Here is a 19,928-nt window from a genome sequence, read left to right as displayed (position 1 = left end):
GGGGCCAGCAGAGCTGGTCAGAGCAGCTCAGGGTTCCCTTCCGGACCCTGTCTTGGTCCCTTGATCCCTCTGTCAAAATGTATTAATAGTGCTGACTACCATAGCAATGGTTGTTACCCCCAAAACAGTAATACTATCATTCTTATTATAGCCATTTGATAAGACATCACAAATCTGAGTTTCTTGTTTCTATCTGATAGATGAGAAAACTGACATTCAGAGAGGTCAAATAACTGTCTTAGATCAACTTTTAGTAAATGTAGAGTAGGCACTCAAACCCCTGGCTCCTAGTCTTTTGTTCTGTACATCATATAACACTGCTTTCAAATGTCAGGAGGGAAAAAGCAGTCCCACAGGGGCATTCAGCCACTTTATCCTCTGTCCCCAACTTGTACCTGCCCAGGATCATGGCTCAGTTGGTGTTCCACAAAGAACAGGCAATTTGAAAAATTATTTTGATTAAAGCTTTCAGTTCAGTTCAGTTCAGTCACTTAGTTGTGTCCGACTCTTTGCGACCCCATGAATCGCAGCACGCCAGGCCTCCTTGTCCATCACCATCTCCCGGAGTTCACTAAAACTCACGTCCATGGAGTCGGTGATGCCATCGAGCCATCTCACCCTCTGTCATCCCCTTCTCCTCCTGCCCCCAATCCCTCCCAGCATCAGAGTCTTTTCCAATGAGTCAACTCTTCGCATGAGGTGGCCAAAATACTGGAGTTTCAGCTTTAGCATCATTCCTTCCAAAGAACACCCAGGGCTGATCTCCTTCAGAATGGACTGGTTGGATCTGCTTGCAGTCCAAGGGACTCTCAAGAGTCTTCTCCAACACCACAGTTCAAAAGCATCAATTCTTCGGTGCTCAGCCTTCTTCACAGTCCAACTCTCACATCCATACATGACCACTGGAAAAACCATAGCCTTGACTAGACGGACCTTTGTTGGCAAAGTAATGTCTCTGCTTTTCAATATGCTATCTAGGTTGGTCATAACTTTTCTTCCAAGGAGTAAGCGTCTTTTAATTTCATGGCTGCAGTCACCATCTGCAGTGATTTTGGAGCCCAAAAAAATAAAGTCTGATACTGTTTCCACTGTTCCCCCATCTATTTGTCGTGAAGTGATGGGACAAGATGCCACGATCTTCATTTTCTGAATTGTTGAGTTTTAAGCCAACTTTTTCACTCACCCTTTCACTTTCATCAAGAGGCTTTTTAGTTCCTCTTCACTTTCTGCCATAAGGATGGTGTCATCTGCATATCTGAGGTTATTGATATTTCTCCCGGCAATCTCAATTCCAGCTTGTGCTTCTTCCAGTCCAGTGTTTCTCATGATGTACTCTGCCTAGAAGTTAAATAAGCAAGGTGACAATATACAGCCTTGACATACTCCTTTTCCTATTTGGAACCAGTCTGTTGTTCCATGTTCTGTTTTAACTGTTGCTTTCTGACCTGCATACAAATTTCTCAAGAGGCAGGTCAGGTGGTCTGGTATTCCCAGCTCTTTCAGAATTTTCCACAGTTTATTGTGATCCACACAGTCAAAGGCTTTGGCATAGTCAATAAAGCAGAAATAGATGTTTTTTCTGGAACTTTCATGCTTTTTCCATGATCCAGCAGATGTTGGCAATTTGATCTCTGGTTCCTCTGCCTTTTCTAAAACCAGCTTGAATATCTGGAAGTTCACGGTTCACATATTGCTGAAGCCTGGCTTGGAGAATTTTGAGTATTACTATACTAGCATGTGAGATGAATGCAATTGTGCGGTAGTTTGAGCATTCTCTGGCATTGCCTTTCTTTGGGATTGGAATGAAAACTGACCTTTTCCAGTCCTGTGGCCACTGCTGAGTTTTCCAAATGTGCTGGCATATTGAGTGCAGCACTTTCACAGCATCATCTTTCAGGACCTGGAATAGCTCAACTGGAATTCCATCACCTCCACTAGCTTTGCTCGTAGTGATGGTTTCTAAGGCCCACTTGACTTGACATTCCAGGATGTCTGGCTCTAGGTCAGTGATCACACCATCGTGATTATCTGGGTCGTGAAGATCTTTTTTGTACAGTTCTTCTGTGTATTCTTGCCACCTCTTCTTAATATCTTCTGCTTCTGTTAGGTCCATACCATTTCTGTCCTTTATCGAGCCCATCTTTGCATGCAATGTTCCCTTGGTATCTCTAATTTTCTTGAAGAGATCTCTAGTCTTTCCCATTCTGTTGTTTTCCTCTATTTCTTTGCATTGATCGCTGAGGAAGGCTTTCTTATCTCTTCTTGCTATTCTTTGGAACTCTGCATTCAGATGCTTATATCTTTCCTTTTCTCCTTTGCTTTTTGCTTCTCTTCTTTTCCCAGCTATTTATCAACTTCCAAAAAAATGATTTGAGAAGACTTACTATATAGCAGTATACACAAAACAGAATATTCAGTTCTAAAAGACAAAAAAGCAATTGGTGAAATACGAGAAGCATTCCCATAAGTCTGGGACAAGGTAGTGGTGTCTTTTTTACCCCTTCTAACCTTGTCATCATTGCTACTACTGAACATTCTACTGGAAGTCCTAGGCAACACAATAAGACAAGAAAAGTTATCTGCTATACGCAAATATTAGATAGGAAGATTTCAAAATGTCCTAGTTTGCAGACAATATGATTGCTTCCCTAGAAAATCTAAGAGACTCAACTGGAAATCAATTAGAACTAATGAAAATAGTATATCCAGTAAGATACAAGGTTAATACACAAAAACTGCTTTTTCCATACTGTGTAGAAATAAGGAAAAGAATTGGGAATGACAGATTGACAAGAGCAATAAAAATACATTCCCAGCTAGACCTAGTGAAATACATGAGAAATATCCAAATGGAAAAATAAAACTATAAATCTTCACTAAGGAATATAAAAGAAAACCTGGATATATAGACTACTTAGCATGTTCCTGGGTGGAATGACTCATTATTGCAAAATGTCAGATCTGTCCAAATTCATCTATAAACTGTTAAGTCTCAGTTGAAGTCCCAAGATTTTTTTCCAAAGGAATTTTATGGAAACTGACAGTTTTGGCTCTAAAGTTCTTCTGGATGATGTGTTTGGGGGACTTCCCTGCTGGTCCAGTGGTTAAGAATCTGCCTTCCAATGCAGGGAATGTGGGTTCAACCCCTGGCTGGGGAACTATGATCCCACATTCTTTGGGTTAAGTAGGCCTGCATGCTGTAGCTACTGAGCCCAGTGCCTCAACTAGAAAGCCCACAAGACATAGTTAGAAAGAAGCCTGCATGATGCAATGAAGACCTGACACAGCCAAAAATAAATAAATATTTTTTTAAAAAGAATAGCCAAATTGAAATACATATAGTATCATATATGAAATGAGTCGCCAGTCCAGGTTCGATGCACGATGCTGGATGCTTGGGGCTGGTGCACTGGGACGACCCAGAGGGATGGTATGGGGAGGGAGGAGGGAGGAGGGTTCAGGATGGGGAACACAGGTATACCTGTGGCGGATTCGTTTCGATATTTGGCAAAACCAATACAATATTGTAAAGTTTAAAAATAAAATAAAATTTTAAAAAAATAAAGGAAAAATAAATAAATAAATAAAAACAATAAAAAGAATAGCCAAGACAGTTTTGGCAAAAGAACAAGGAGCCACAAAACTACAGTTATTTTATTAGAGGTGTGGTTTGGCACAGCAGTAGTCACATAGACCAGTGCAACCCAGGAGCGTCTTGAAAACAGACCCATGGACTTGTGAAAATTTCATAAAAGATAGAGATGGAATACACTGTAAGAAAAGGAAGACTGCTCAAAAGTTGGTGCAACTTGTTATTCGTTTGGGGAAAATAGTTCTCTCTCCTGGTGGCTCAGAGGTTAAAGCGTCTGCCTGCAATGCAGGAGACCTGGGTTCGATCCCTGGGTTGGGAAGATCCCCTGGAGAAGGAAACGGCAACCCACTCCAGTATTCTTGCCTGGAGAATCCCATGGACGGAGAAGTCCAGTGGGCTACAGTCCACGGGGTTGCAAAGAGTCGGACACAACTGAGCAACTTCACTTTCACTTTCTCCTTCTCACTACATACAAAAATAAATTCCAAAATAAATTAATGAAATAAAGACACTATAAAACATACTATAAAAATACCAGAATAAAATTCAAAAACAGAACAAATCCTCATCTCCAAATCCAGCATAAAACAAGAACATTCAAAAAGAGAAGAGGAATATTAAACATCTGGGAGGAGTTATAGTTACCACAGTTGTGTTCTAAAATATATTTAATTGTATACTTGTTGACAACCAAAGCAAAACATGGAAACTGTCACTATTTTTGTTCATTTAGCCATTTCCCATTTATTGAGATCTACTGTCAGTCCATTTCAGTTCAGTCGCTCAGTTGTGTCTGACTCTGCAACCCCATGGACTGCAGCATGCCAGGCTTCTCTATCACCAACTCCCGCAGCTTCTCAGACTCATATCCACTGAGTTGGTGATGCCATCCAACCATTGCATCCTCTGTCGTCCCCTTCTCCTCCCGCCTTCAATCTTTCCCACCATCAGGGTCTTTTCCAATGAGTCAGGTCTTCACATCAAGTGGCCAAAGCACTGGGGCTTCAGCTTCAGCATCAGTCCTTCCAATGAATATTCAGGACTGATTTCCTTTAGGATGGACTGGTTTGATCTCCTTGCAGTCCAAGGGACTCTCAAGAGTCTTCTCCAACTTTACAGTTCAAAAGCATCAATTCTTCGGTGCTCAGCTTTCTTTATGGTCCAACTCTCACACCCAAAAATCATAGCTTGGATTAGATGGACCTTTGTTGGCAAAGTAATGTCTCTGCTTTTTAATATGCTGTTTAGGTTGGTCATAGCTTTTCTTCCAAGGAGTGAGTGTCTTTTAATTTCACGGTTTCAGTCACCATCTGCAGTGATTTGGGATCCCAAGTAAATTAAGCCTGTCACTGTTTCCATTGTTTCCCCATCTATTTGCCATGAATGATGGGACCAGATGCCATGATCTTAGTTTTCTGAATGTTGAGTTTTAAACCAACTTTTTCACTTTCCTCCTTTGCTTTCATCAGGAGGCTCTTTAGTTCCTCTTCACTTTCTACCATAAAGGTGGTGTCATCTGTGTATCTGAGGTTATTGATATTTCTCCCGGCAATGTTGATTCCAGGTTGTGCTTCATCCAGTCCAATATTTCACATGATGTACTCTGCATATAAGTTAAATAAGCAGGGTGACAGTATACAGTTTTGAGGTATTCCTTTCCCATTTTGGAACCAGTTCATTTTTCCATGTCTGGTTCTTTATTTATTCATTTATTTATTTTTAAAATTTTATTATTACTTTTTTTACTTTGCAATATTGTATTGGTTTTGCCATACATCAACATGCATCCGCCACGAGTGTCCATGTGTTCCTCATCCTGAACCCCCCTCCCACGTCCCTCCCCATACCATCCCTCTGGGTCATCCCAGTGCACCAGCCCCAAGCTTCCTGTATCCTGCTTCGAACCTGGACTGGCGATTTGTTTCTTATATGATATTATACATGTTTTAACGCCATTCTCCCAAATCATCCCACCCTCTCCCTCTCCCACAAAGTCCAAAAGACTGTTCTATACATCTGTGTCTCTTTTGCTGTCTCACATACAGGGTTGTCTTTACCATCTTTCTAAATTCCATATATATGCGTTAGTATACTGTATTGGTGTTTTTCTTTCTGGCTTACTTCACTCTGTATAACAGGCTCCAGTTTCATCTGTCTCATTAGAACTGATTCAAATGTATTGTTTTTAAAGGCTGAGTAATACTCCATTGTGTATATGTACCACAGCTTTCTCATCCATTCATCTGCTGATGGACATCTAGGTTGCTTCCATGTCCTGGCTATTATAAACAGTGCTGCGATGAACATTGGGGTACACGTGTCTCTTTCAATTCTGGTTTCCTCAGTGTGTATGCCCAGCAGTGGGATTGCTGGGTCGTATGGCAGTTCTATTTCCAGTTTTTTAAGGTATCTCCACACTGTTCTCCATAGTGGCTGTACTAGTTTGCATTCTCACCAACAGTGTAAGAGGGTTCCCTTTTCTCCACACCCTCTCCAGCATTTATTGTTTGTAGACTTTTGGATCACAGCCATTCTGACTGGTGTGAAATGGTACCTCATTGTGGTTTTGATTTGCCATGTCTGGTTCTAACTGTTGCTTCTTGACCTGCATACAGATTTCTCAGGAGGCAGGTCAGGTGGTCTGTTATTCCCATCTCTTGAAGAATTTTTCACAGTTTGTTGTGATCCACACAGTCAAAGGCTTTAGCGTAGTCAATGAAGCAGAATTAGACGTTTTTCTGGAATTCTCTTGCTTCTTCTATGATTCAACAGATGTTGGCACTTTGATCTCTGGTTCCTCTGCCTTTTCTGAATCCAGCTTGAACATCTGGGAGTTCTTGGTTTATGTACTGTTGAAGCCTGGCTAGGAAAATTTTGAGCATGACTTTGCTAGCGTGTGAGATGATCCACTGTCAGGTGCTGCGCTAATTCTCATTGTTTAAAGAAAAGATAGGAAGAAGCTAATGTGAAGATTAGCTTTATTGTTTGTATAAGTAACAATGGGTGTTCCTCAGCACTTATGTGAAAGATAGAGAAATGTTCTTTAAATGGCCTTGGATGGATCCTTGTAAGAGTGTGCACGTGTGCATGACCATGCTGTGTGTGCTGGTACTACACATGTGTTGTGCATGTACACACACCCATGCCTGCTGGGATAGATGGGGGTCTCCCTTCTCTTGTCCAGCAAGGGACATTCTTAAATCCTAGGGATCTGGAAATAGCTTGAAGAGGAGGAAGGGAGTGAAGTGACTTTGGAGACATGTGAAAGAGGGGGTGGGCAGGGCTGTAGCTGTGTGCTTCTCCTTTCCCAGACATGGAAAAGGAGGGTCACTTTTTTTCCCATTTCCTTCCTTCCTTTCATTTATCATCTATCTCTTTTTCTTTATAATTTTTCTTCTTTTTTTAGGTAATAACAATAGTTTAGATTGTTTTAATTAACTAAAAAGCTCAGAAAAGTATAAAGAAGAAAGTAAAACTGGTCTTTTAAAATCCTCCCACTTATTGAGAACAACTATTAAAATTTTAGGCTTCCCCAATGGCTCAATGAGTAAAAAAAAATCTGCCTGTAATGTAGGAGACACAGGTTCAATCCCTGGGTCAGGAAGATCCCCTGGAGGAGGAAATGGTAACCCACTTTAATATTCCTGCCTGGAGAATCCCATGGACAGGGTCACAAAGAGTCAGACACAACTGAGTGACTAAACAGACAAAAATATTCTAAAACTTGGCATTGCTGCACATATACATACACACAGATTCAGTATATATCTGTTGATTGAGGGCAGGAAGAGAAGGGGGCAACAGAGGATGAGATGGTTGGGTGGCATCACCGACTCAATGGACATGAGTTTGAGCAAACTCCAGGAGATGGTGAAAGACAGGGAAGCCTAGCATGTTGCAGTCCATGGAGTCGCAAAGTCAGACACGACTGAGAGACTGAGCAATAACAATTGATTGCCTACTGCCAGGTGCCAGGAATCTAGCAGCGAAAAAGATAGGCCATTTATTGACAGGATACAAAACAAGTAACAAAAAATTACCAGGCAGGAAAAAATGTCATGAAGAAATCAATCTGAGGTATGTAATGAGGGGTGACTATGGGGCAGATTGAGATGAATTCATGCAGGAAGAGGTAGCTGTTAAGTGGAGGATCTGAATGATAGGAAAAGAACAGCTATTTAAAGATCTCTCTCTCTCTCTCTTACACAAATGGGACCACATTATATTGTTTTCAACCTGCTATTTTCACTTTGTCATGGTCATTTCTAATATAGATTAATGTACCATTTTTAATGGTTCATAATATCTCAATGAATATTGATTTGTCACAGTTTACTTCGTCTCCTACTGATGCATCCAATTTTTTATTTTTATAAACAATGTTATGATAAGTATCCTTGTATCATGTCTTTTTCCACTTATCACCTTAGGGCAAATTTCTGGAAATGCAGTAGTTGGGACAATAAGTATACTGCCTTCCACATTTTGATCCACAGCCAAGTAGCTCTCCAAAAATACTGGACTAATGCATATGGCGACAATAGAGCAAGGAAGTGCACATTTCCCCATTTTTTTTGTCATGGTTGGGATTTTCTACTTTTATGATCTTTGTCAGTGATGCAATATCCAACTACTGTTTTGACTTGAGTTTCTTTAGTTAATAGTGAATTCAAGTATCTTTTTTTTGTGCTTATTGATTATCTATATTTTGTGTGAATTACCTCTTCACAGTTTTAACTATCTTTCTATTAAAAATATATTGTGTTGCAATTATGTTCTCTCAGATTGTCACTTGTTTTTCAATCTTGTTTATGGCTGTTCTTTTTCTCTGTATCTCTAACATTCAACTTAAGTGGAATCAATCTTTTTCTTTAAGATTTCTCCATGTCTAAAAAGATGTTCTCTACCCAACCCAATCATGAGAAACGTGGGGCTGGAAGAAGCACAAGCTGGAATCAAGATTGCTGGGGGAAATATCAATAACCTCGGATACACAGATGACACCACCCTTATGGCAGAAAGTGAAGAGGAACTAAAGAGCCTTTTGATGAAAGTGAAAGAGGAGAGTGAAAAGGTTGGCTTAAAGTTCAACATTCAGAACACTAAGATCATGGCATCTTGTCCCATCACTTCATGGCAAATAGATGGGGAAACAGTGGAAATAGTGGCTGACTTTATTTTGGGGGGCTCCAAAATCACTGCAGATGGTGATTGCAGCCATGAAATTAAAAGACGCTTACTCCTTGGAAGGAAAGCTATGACCAACCTAGACAGCATATTAAAAAGCAGAGACATTACTTTGTCAACAAAGGCCCATCTAGTCAAGGCTATGATTTTTCCAGTAGTCATGTATGGGTGTGAGAGTTGGACTATAAAGAAAGCTGAGCGCCAAAGAATTGATGCTTTTGAACTGTGGTGTTGGAGAAGACTCTTGAGAGTCCCTTGGACTGCAAGGAAATCCAACCAGTCCACTCTAAAGGAGATCAGTCCTGGGTGTTCACTGGAAGGACTGATGTTGAAGCTGAAACTCCAATACTTTGGCCACCTGATCCAAAGAGTTGACTCGTTTGAAAAGACACTGATGCTGGGAAAGATTGAGGGCAGGAGGAGAAGGGGACAACAGAGGATGAGAGGGTTGGATGGCATCACCGACTCAATGGACATGAGTTTGGGTAAACTACAGGAGTTGGTGATGGACAGGGAGGCCTGGCGTGCTGCGGTTCATGGGGTTGCAAAGAGTCAGACATGACTGAGCGACTGAACTGAATTGAACTGACCCAACCCAAGATGCAATAATTATAAGCACATGTTTTATTCAAGTATTTTATTTAATATTAGATTATTATCACATATTAATTACTATTTTCTTATTATGCAAATAATATACTAATACATTTTTGTTGCAAAACTTAAACTCCCTTAGACAACATCAATCCCAGTTCCTTCCCAGAAGTCACTTAATAAGAGTGATCTGTATCTTTCTTAAGCTTCTATTATACACACACATACACACAGAAATTAGTTTGTTTTGCTTTTGCATAAATTATATGGTACTATGTATATTGCTATGCAACTTTTAATGACACTACATGTTTTGGAGATCTTTCACATTGGTATGTACAGTCCAGTCCATCCTTTTAAACTGAATGTTATATCAAAGCATTTTAAATTTCTAACCTACTGGTGGATATTTAGGTTGAGTTTTATTATGTCTGTTTGTACATTTAAGTACTTCTCTAGGGTTAATACTAGAAATTGGAATTCCAGGGTAGAAAATATATGCATCTGAATTTCTAATAGGTACCTTCAAATTGTTGTCTCTTCTAAGGCTTTTATAATTTCTTAAAAATGTTTTCATCAATTTGGAATTTATTTGGGGGCTAAGAATGAGAAAGGATTGATCTTTTTTCTTCTTATAAATGACTATCCAGTTGTCCTGAAAGCATTTATTGACTAATCTATCTTTTTTCCCAATGGATCTGAAATGGTGCCTTTATCATCTATTAAATTCCCACCTCTGCTGGAGTTTAGTTTGGGATTATCTATTCTGTTCTATGGATACATCTGTTCCTACATCAGTGCCTTATGCTTTAGTGACCTTAGCTCTTTAGTAAATTTTAATATATAGTAGGGCAAGCCTTCCATCATTAGTCTTATTTCTTATGCCTTTCTTGATGTCCTGTGGTTTTCTGGGATAATATGTACATTTTTTAAAAAGGTGTAAAATGTAGAAAGGTTATAAAGAAATATCCCTTTTCATATTTACATTGTTTATCATCATCCCTCCTTCCTTTTAGATTGTCATATATAAAAATGCATGCAGAGAGACAAATTTTATGATGTATGATCTTGAAGCCAAATATCAGTCACAGGAGATTATGATCAAGGGAGGTGAAGAAATGGGGCAGGGGAAAGTTGTAAAAGGGGAGTGACTATGGTGGGCAATGTCACCAAGTAGAGAGAGATCTAGGGAGCAGCTATCTGCTAAAGAATTAGAATCCAGGGGAAAAGAAATCCCCTGGAAGCCCAAAATCAGTTGGGAGAATTTTAAGCCAGAAACTAAGAGGTTAAACCTGAATGCCTAGGAAAAAAAGGAAAGTGGGGTGCTAGAGTACAAAGTCAGACAGCCAGTCTGCAAGTGTAAAAGAGAGATCGCTTCTAAAAACCTTATCAAAATATTAAACTCAGGTCAAAGGAACTTGAATCCTGAGACTGTGCTCTGCAGTTTATCTGTCTTATACCCAATCTTTAATCACACTGAACTAAAACACTTTTTGTATGCCTTAGTTACACACCTAACCTGTGTGAGTATAGATGATCTTCTTGGATGTCTGACAAGATGCTGAAAGGGAAGGTAATGGTCTTTGTGTGTGTGTGTGTGTGTGTGTGTGTGTGTATAATTTATTTATTTGACTGTGCCAGGCCTTAGTGGTGGCATGTGGGATCTAGTTCCTTGACCAGGGATCAAACCCTGGGCCAGCTGCCCTGGGAGCTTGGAGTCTTAGCCACTGGACCACCAGGAAAGTCCCGGTAATGGTCTTAAAAAGGTCTTTAAAGTTTAACCTCTGTTGTCTTGAGGCCACTCATGGCAAGTGCTGTTTATGTTGTATAAAGGGGTCAGGAGTTGCACTTAAAGTGGGACATATGAAGGAGGCCAGGCCCCCAGACCTGGCTACCAGATGTCCCTGGTCATGGTGGCATGGTCAGAGGGGCTGCTTTGGCAGCTTCTGTAGTAGAAATCTTCTGGAGATGCCCATCTGGTGCCTATGGCAGAGTCCCAGAGGGTAGAGGCCACAGGATGTCCCCTTGGATACTGCCAGATGCTCTGGTTGCTGAGCACCCTGCCTGGCAGGCAAAGCAGTTACCATGACAACCACCACCACACACACACACACACACACACACACACACACACACCTGTGATTTTTTTGTGTTTCTCCTTTCCCATTAAGTACTACGGTATTCCAGGGAGAGGCAAGCATAGCTCTCAGAACAGAACGTCCTCTGCTCCAGGAAGCAGGGCAGGGAAGGAAAGTGGAGATGTGTTTATGTTATGATTGAATGATACTTCATCAGTTTAAATGCCTATGTACCTGCTTCTGTGTTCAAATGTGTTGTATAACAATGTATGTATCAGCATGTATCATGCAAGTGGTGAGATCACAGTTTATCTGCCCATTTTCTTCCTACTCCCCTCCCCTCTCTGTTGCCCCTGTGAGGTAAGAATCACCCCGCCCTCCAACCTTTGCTGAGCATAAGTGCTGAGTCATGGCTCCATCTGGGTTTCTGTCTCCTATCCTCCATCTCCATTCTTTCCTCAGCCCACCCCTCCCTCATTCCTGCAGAACTTTCTAGACCTCTGGGCCCTCTTCACCACCTCTGTCCTAAGCCTGGACTTATTTTCCCAGAGGTTCACTTCTGGGCAATCAAGAGAAGGTACGTCACTCTGTTTCTGCATTTACTCCCTTCTCACTTTGCCTTCTCAAAAGACTGCTCCGAGTCCTTCTCTTAATGACCACCTTCTCCCTGAGAAAACAGGAATCTGACCAAGTTTGACCCAGGAGGCTAATTCTTCCGTGTATTCATGCTGATCCTCCTCCAGTCCCTCACTACTTAATCGGATTATGGCAATGTCTCATGCCTGGGGCGTGGCAAGGAAAGTGAGATTTAATTTGCCACCAGGCCCTAAGGCTTTTTTCTCATTCTAGGTCTCCAAATGCCAGACCACAGGTTCTTGGAGGTAAGCGTGCTGTCGCCCACCTGTATGTGTGTGTGTCCCAGTGCGCATAGGAGTGTAGTAATAGAAGGGCGCTGTGTCTATGAGTTCTGGGGCAGAATCTAGAGCCCCCTCCCCCAGGATGTTTGAAGGTCTCTGTAGGAGTCTCTTTTCCATCCCCGTTGGGCTCTTCTAACACAGAAATCCCACTCAGTCTCGATAACTAGTTCCAAATAAGAGGGACCAGGATTGTTCTCTGCAACCTCCCCGCCAGAGGGGAGAGAGTGGAAAGGGCACCCTCCTCCCCTGCCCCGCCGCACCCCGCCTGTTCAGTCTGGTTACTATGGCGACAGCCGCGGGGTGACCCAAGTGCTCCTCCCTCTCTCCTTCCATACCTAGAGAGATGACGGCACCGCGCTGACTGCGCCAAATTCCAGCCAATGGGCGACTGCTCCCGCCTTTCCTTCCACCAGCTCTCCCCACCTCCCTCCGGCAACTCGATTCACAAATCTGGACTGGGGATTTCCGGCTGCAGGCCGGTTGAAGAGGGAGCTGGGCAGAGTCCGGGGAAGAGTTGAGATCTGTCTTCCTATGAGGACAGTCTTCCTGAGTTCTTGGGCCAGACTCCTGTGACTTACCACCAGAAAGGATCACATCTACTCCCAAATTATCCGGAAAACCTGACTGAGGCCGTCTGCAGCTCCTCCTACTCCAGCATGCCCTCCCTCACCCTTGTCGAGTGCGCCCCGTCAGTACCACGGACAGCGAACCAGGGCCTTTCTAGGTGGGCTTCTCCCTCTTCTCTCTCCGAATGCTTCGGAGGTCTCCGTGGAGACCAGGGTCACAGACGCCAGCGCTCCACTGCAGCCAGGGCCTCCTCGGGCCAATGAAAAACTGAATGGGGCGCTTAGCTAAGTGGTTAAGAAGGCAATGGGGACCAAAGAGGAATCTCAGGCTAAATAGCTTACTTTTCCTCCTTCAACCCCAAAGAATGGCTCCTGTCTTCCAGACTGCCTGTGTACTAGCCTCCCTGGCGATTAAGGGCTAGGTCTGAATCTCAAGCAGGGATGGACCTCCCAAAGCTGCCCTGGGTAGGCATGTGGCTGAAACAGTCTTGAAGCAGACCCATGGGTAGGGGAAAGAGTATGGGGCTAAGTGTGGCATTCGGGCCCCACCTGAGAGTGGTGAAGACAGACTTAGTCAGGCCTGACTGAACTCTTGACAGAATGAATGGCAGGGAGAGGCGGAGGAAAGAGAGAAAACAACAATAATTAACTGATGCTGCCTCAATGAGCCACTCTGTAAAAGGAGAGCAACTTCCGCTGTCCTCATCACTTATCCCCTAAATGGCCTGGGCGTTAATGCGCAGGTGGTCAGAAAAAATGAAGGCAGGGGTGGCGGAGGGTGGGGTGGGGGGACGGGGTGGGGCAGAAATTCAGCCTTACCACCAGGCCTCATCCTTTGGCTCCCTCACTTTGCTCTCTGTAAGATGGAAGTCAGTGGGGGAGGGGTGACAGAAACAGTAGCCGTTCTCAGGGACTCGACCCTCCCCACTAGGCCCATGGGGGCCCGCGTGCCCTGCCTGTGATAGTTCCACTCCCGCTCCCTCCCTCCCAAGGCCCAAAAAAAGGCTGGCGCAAAAACATCTGCAGGCGCTTCCAGCGCTTTATAGTTCTCTCCCGGACAGACGGACAGACAGACAATGCGGCCCGCACCGTCGGCCCGCATCATTGGCACCTTGGACACGGCACCAGGCCCAACCCAGTCCCTGGTACCCTCCCAGGAGAATTCTGGTCCGGCCTCAGATCAGCACCTCAGACAGTTCCGGGCCCACCCTGCCCCTCCCCCCTCCCTCCGGAAACAACCAAATAAATTAAACCTGGGGAGTGGGGGGGGGGGGGGGGGGGGGACAAAAACACCTAAGGGCAAGGAAGAGGGGTGCTCCTCCCTCAGAGTAAGAAGAGTATTCTGTCTCCTCCCACCCTTCTGCTGAGGCGCCGCCGCCACCGCCGGGGTGACCTCCTAGGTTGATTTTTGCTCCCAAACCTCAGCCTCCAGTAGCTGGCATCCCCCTGCCCCCAACTCCCGGCATGCAACACGTTGGAAAAGGTGGGGAGAGGTGGTGGGGATGGGGCGAAGGACCAGCCTGGTGATTATCTGGGCTCCCGGGGCTGCAGTTTTTGCTGTACCTCAGCCGATCCCAATCAAGAATTCATGTTCCCTTCGGTCTGGGGAGGAGAATACGGGGTCGCAGTCGAAGAGAGAAATGCAAGCTAACACAGGCGGAGAGGGGGGAAGGCAGATGGGAGGGGGAAGATGGTGACACATGCCAGGAGCGAGGAAAAGAGAAGAAGGGGAAATGGGGACAGAGGTGCAGAAAGAGAAACGGGGCAATGAGAGAGAGTCAGGTAGTGGGTAAGATGGAGACAGAAACACACACCCAAGGAATGGAAAGTGGAACTCCAAGGAGGAAGGTGGGAAGGCAAAAGATGAAGTAAGGAGGGAAGGTGAAGATACAGGAAGGAGATGAAGAAATGGACAAGTCCAAGGGAGACGGACTTACACAGAGAAGGGAAGGGGGTGACCCGGGCAGAATTGGAGAGATGAGGGCGCAGACAGACAGATAGGGTGAGGTTGGGGGTTCCTCTCCCGCGTTCATCCCCCACCCCCACCCTGCGCCCAGCAAATCCAAACGCCGAGGCCTCTGGCATCCTGGCCTCCACCTTCCCCTGCGGGGCAGGGGCGGCTCCTCCTCCGGCCACGGCGCGGAGCGGCGGTAGCAGCGGCGGCGGCTTGATGGTCCCGGGGGCTCCGAGTGTGTGTAAGGGGCTGGGGCGGGGGGCGGGCGCGGCCCTGGGTTATCCCTAGCGGTCCAAGTTCATAGTCCAGTGCTTGGCTCCAGTCGCGCAGCTGTCCCTGGAGGCCGAGGAGGAGGAGGAGGTGGAGGGGGCCGCAGGCGCGCCCCCGTTGGGTGGACCCCCGGCGCTGGCGGAGGCCTCGCCCTCGTTCTTGAGGTCTTGGAAGACCTGCGTGAAGAAGTGGGGGTCGGCGTTGAGCCGCAGCATCTGCGGGCTGAGCCGCTGGATGAGGCGCAGACAGCGTTGCCAGAAGCGCTCCTTGTCGGGCTCCACGAGGAAGGGCTTGAGCGGGTAGGAGATCTCGTTGCCCATGTAGGAGTAGGCGAGGTAGAGGCAGGTGAGGAAGGCGGCCTGCAGCTCGGCGGCCGACGCCAGCTCGTCCCCGCGCAGCGACTCGCGGCACAGCAGGTACACGAACACCAGGTTGGCGGGCGTAATGAAGGCCTGGTCTTGCCAGCCCTGCAGCAGCAGCGAGCGGTCCACTCCGCGGAACCAGCCCACCAGCTCGCCTGGGCTCAGCTCCTTGAGACGGTAGCAGCGCCGGCACACGAAGTCGCCCAGGCAGCGCAGCAGCTCGCCGGTTGAAGCCTGCACGATGACCCGCCGCGGCGAGCCACCAGGGACCGGCGGCGCCGCCTGCGGGGCTGGGGGCGGCGGCGGCGGCGGCTTCCCTCCGCCCGAGCCTGGCGGCGGAACGCCGGCGCTGCTCCCCGACGGCGGCTCGCAGGTAGCGGCGGCCGCGGGCACAGTGGGCACGGGCACCGCCAGGGGCTTGGCGGCGCCGCTGCCGTCGGGGGGATCCCGACCTTTGCGGAGAAGGTTCTCGCGGTTGCGTTGCTGGACCAGGGGGTCGGGGCCGGTGGACGCTGGCTTGGGCGTCACCTTCTTGCTGCCTTTCTTCTTTTTGGCGGACGCGGCCACAAGGCGCTTCCAGGTGAGCGCGGAGATGAGCACGGACGGCCGTTTGAGCCGGCTCTCGCCTTTGCCGCCCTTGCCCGCTGGCGGCGCCCCGTAGCCCCCCAGCGCCTCGTCTCCCGCGGGCGGCGCCTTCTTCTTCTCCTCGGGCAGCCCGCCGGGCCTCCGGCCCTTGGCCGAGGAGGCGGGTGAAAGAGACAGCACCGTGCCCATCCTGCAGAGCGAGGCCGGCGCCCGGGCCCCGGCGGGAACCGCGGGCGGTGCCCCTGTCCGCCGCGCCGCCGCCGCCTCTGCTGCAGCCCCCGGGGACCCGGCGGTGGGGGCCCAGCCCCGGCCCGGGCGCGGGAACGGGCAGTAGAACGCGGCTGCTTTGGCTTTTCTGCGCCGGCTGCTCCGGGTCTGAGCTGCGCCAGCTGCAGCGTCAGCCCCACCCCTTGGGCCCAGTCTTCGCCGCGCCACGCCCCGTCTCACGCAGCCAATCCTTGCCCAAGCTGCCCTCCTAACCGGCAGCTGCGCTGACCAATAGAATCTCTCATGCCAATCTCAAGTTCCGCCCATCCCCATGCCTTGGTCTCTGGTCCAGTCCCTTCACAAGAAAGGCGAGAGGAGGAGGAGGTGGCTGGTTCGAGGACCTCCTCGGGGTCAGAACCGTGGGTGGGTGGGTGTGGGAGGCTGCTCCCACCTACCCCTACAGGTCCTAGGGCCCTGAATCAACTTGTTTTGATGCATTGGTTCGCGATAGTAGAGATGCCATGGGAACACCCTCCCTCCCCTTTTGATTATGTGCTGGGGTGGGGGCGGGTAGGCAGCGTGGGCAGCTGCTTCATCAAGGCAAGTGCCTTCATCAAGGCGCCCAGGCCCCAGCTGGGTCGCACTGCACCAGCTCCTCCAATCTAGCAGTCGGTGGATTCCCTCTTAACTCTCCTCCCCTCCCTTCCCCCATGTGGTCACCAGGGAAGACTGCAGCAGGTATATTCTTGCTCTGCCTGTGATGAGGTGTTGGCTGGGCCCCGGTCTGCCTGAAGGTCGCGACCCGCTTCCTTAGAGGCCTTTACTCTAGGGGTGGTAAGACGCTCAAATTTGTCGCTGAAGCCACGGTTTGCCGACCTGATTCTCTGCTGCTGAGTCTGTGGTAAGAGGCCCTGAGCTCTGGTCCCTGAGCGACTGCTCTTGTGCTCTTTGCCCCTCTCCCCTCCAATCACACACATGGATTCCCCTCCCTGATTTCACACTTGGGTGGATGATGGGTGATTGGTCCCTGGGGAAAGTTTGGAAATTGTTCTGTCCAGCCTCAGATAGCAGACCGGCCTTCTGTGCAGAGGGTTGGTCCCACCATGGCCAGTCCTGGGTCCAGGCTGAGATGGGTTTTTATTGTCACATACTCCCTTCCATTCAGGTCCTAGCTGACCCCATTCCCAGCTCCAGGCTATTAGGCTAGGTCCTACCCATTTCTCTCTGGGTCTGTCTGTCCTCTCCTCGGCACCCATAAGGCCTTTGTCCTGGATTTGGTATTCTCTAGGCCTTACCTGCAGGTCTGGAGCCCAGCTGGTTTTGGGCTGTTCCATCTGCCTTGAAGGACTGTGTCCACCCTTCTCCTGGCCTGCTCTCTGGCTCCCCAGCACAGGAGTCTTCTGGCTTCTTAAGTGGACTTTGGAGGTAGGTATGGGTTTCATGGAGGAGAGAAGCCTTCACCTATCCCTGGTGGGTCAGATAATAAAGAATATGCCTGCAATGCAGGAGACCTGGGTTTGATCCCGGGTCAGTAAGATCCCCTGGAGAAGGAAATGTCTACCCACTCCAGTATTCTTGCCTGGAAAATCCCATGGACAGAGGAGCCTGGTGGGCTACAGTTGATGGGGGGTGCATAGAGAACACACACATGGATTCAGCAGAATTCTCAGACTTTGCCCCAGAGTCACCTCTATGCTCCTCAGAGACCACCAACCCAGCTCCAAGGATCCACTGCTGTCGGGGCTTGTGTGTATGCACGTGTATACCTAGTTCATTGCAGAGAGGCTATTTCAGAATCCCCTTGGGCTGCCAACAGAGGCACCAGCTTTTCTCAGCTATCCCACAGGCCCACCCCCACCCCACCCCTGTGGGGGCCTGTGGTCTAGCTGTATTGATTCCCTACCATACACCACCTTACACAGGCCAACTTGTACCCTTCCCTGACTCAGCACTCAATTGTACTTTCTCAGTGGGGTCTCTCCTGTTCCCTTAGATCTGATCTTTGTTCTCTCACAGCTCAAGCTGACCTGCCCAACCTCTCATTCTCCCCATAGTTACTGAAAAATGTTCCCTCTTTTCAGTTTCTGTAATTGGTCCTACTTCCTCCTACAAGGCTTTCTGAGTCAGCCTTTATCTGACACCCAAGGAACAGTTGGTTCACCAGTAGTTAAGGACAGGCCCCATAGAGACTGAGTTGCACCAGCAGAAACACCAGGCACATGGATCTGAATGGCACGTGGATCCTCTGCTCCCAGGAGTCCCTCACTGACGTAAGGCCTGCTGCTGGTGTCATTCAGGACAAGAGTCTATGCAGCCCCTACAGATGTCACCACTATGGGATCCCCATTCCAAGCCCAGAAGTGACCTGCTGTCCTTTTAGAATTGAGAGTTCCCTCCTCTGCTTCAGGTGCCTTAAAACATCTTATTTCCCCTTCTCATCTTCATCTTGCCCTGCCTCAAACCCCCTCTCTTGGGTTCACATGATCACCACCCTCGTAGTCTGGTCATCCCTCTTGAATCTCTGAGCTCCTATCACTGGGCCAGGACCCTCCCTCAGACCACCAATCTGCCTTTGTCAAGCTCTTGAAATTCCATCTCCTCCAAGAAGCTTTTACGGACTGACTGGGAGGGACCTGATGCCCTTCCTAACACCAATCTTTCTAACCTCTTCCCCTGCCAGCAGCAGCTGCTACATAACAACTCGGTTAAGGGCTGGGCTCTGAGTTCTCAGTCCAAGATGTGCAAGAAGAATATGGATGGAATTTTAAAGGACAAGAAGACAAAATAATAAAAGCAAATCTATAAAGAGTGATGGCATTTCTGTTACCAAAAAAGCTTGCACTATTAAGGGAGGAAAGAGGGAGTTTATGTCTCTACAGGGTGGAGGCCAAGGAGGATAACCACAGTGAAATTGGAAAGACATTCTGAGAAGGTGGGCTTTATGGAAAGACAGTGGACCACCAGGGAATTCCCTAAATGAGCCCCATCTTTAAGGGAACATCCAAAGGCAATGCTGTTCAAACTCTTCTGCCCTTTGGCTGCTTTTTATCTTTTTATCTGATAAGTCATAGTCTAGGATGCAGGAGTTTTTAGTTCAATTCAGCTCAGTTGCTCAGTCGTGTCCGACTCTGTGACTCCATGGACTGCACGCCAGGCTTCCCTGTCAATCACCAATTTCCGGAGCTTGCTTAAACTCAGGTCCATCAGGTTGGCGATGCCATCCAACCATCTCATCCTCTGTCAGGAGTTTTAGTCCACAGCTTATTAATTGTATGAGCTGGGGAAGTCATTTCAGCTCTCCCTTCATACTACAATGCAGGAATTCTACATATTTTTATTATCAGGCCAAAAAAAAAAAAAAAAACAAAACCACTGAAGGAGGAAGATATTATCTTGGGATTGAACTTAAAAATGGTTCTTAAAGCCTCTTCTAGCTCTCCGAATCTGTTTCTAAATAAAACCTGCCCTGTGAATCTGTTTCACTTTCTAGCTCCAGTCCTGTCTGGTTCTCTGTGTTTCTGCCTGATGGGCTCAGGCTTGTGTGCACAGCATCTATGTGAGGCCTGCCCTTCGGCAGTTCTACCCAGGAGATGAAGGGGAGGGGTGCGCAGGCTCT

The 19,928-nt window shown here is 47.3% G+C and overlaps 1 protein-coding gene and 1 long non-coding RNA gene across 17 annotated transcripts in view; one reads left to right on the top strand and one right to left on the bottom strand.

Annotated features, from left to right (window-relative positions):
• Nucleotides 1-13,201: 13,201 nt before the first annotated feature.
• CDK5R2 (cyclin dependent kinase 5 regulatory subunit 2) lies at nt 13,202-16,487 on the bottom strand. Its single transcript, XM_055573501.1, has one exon. The coding sequence runs from the start codon at nt 16,292-16,294 to the stop codon at nt 15,173-15,175; it is 1,122 nt and encodes a 373-aa protein (XP_055429476.1). The 5' UTR covers nt 16,295-16,487; the 3' UTR covers nt 13,202-15,172.
• A 151-nt stretch (nt 16,488-16,638) lies between these two features.
• LOC129646774 (uncharacterized) overlaps nt 16,639-19,928 on the top strand; it is a 23,948-nt gene continuing 20,658 nt past the window's right edge. For 8 of the 16 annotated variants that reach the window (XR_008712168.1, XR_008712164.1, XR_008712165.1 and 5 more), the window contains exons 1-3: nt 16,639-16,722; nt 17,036-17,213; nt 17,601-17,737. This is a non-coding gene — a long non-coding RNA (uncharacterized LOC129646774). Of the gene's footprint in view, nt 16,736-17,035; nt 17,214-17,600; nt 17,738-18,567; nt 18,720-18,992; nt 19,121-19,802; nt 19,822-19,928 lie in introns of those variants that run through there. The other 8 variants (XR_008712172.1, XR_008712171.1, XR_008712161.1 and 5 more) reach the window with 8 other exon arrangements.

The sequence above is a fragment of the Bubalus kerabau genome, chromosome 3 (assembly GCF_029407905.1).
Source record: "Bubalus kerabau isolate K-KA32 ecotype Philippines breed swamp buffalo chromosome 3, PCC_UOA_SB_1v2, whole genome shotgun sequence".
In the NCBI taxonomy this organism is placed as follows: Eukaryota; Metazoa; Chordata; class Mammalia; order Artiodactyla; family Bovidae; genus Bubalus; species Bubalus kerabau.
This window is presented reverse-complemented; position numbering and strand designations above follow the sequence as displayed.

Excerpts from the sequence above, each read along its gene's own strand:
- CDK5R2 (XM_055573501.1), bottom strand. The coding sequence starts at position 16,294 with ATGGGCACGGTGCTGTCTCTTTCACCCGCCTCCTCGGCCAAGGGCCGG.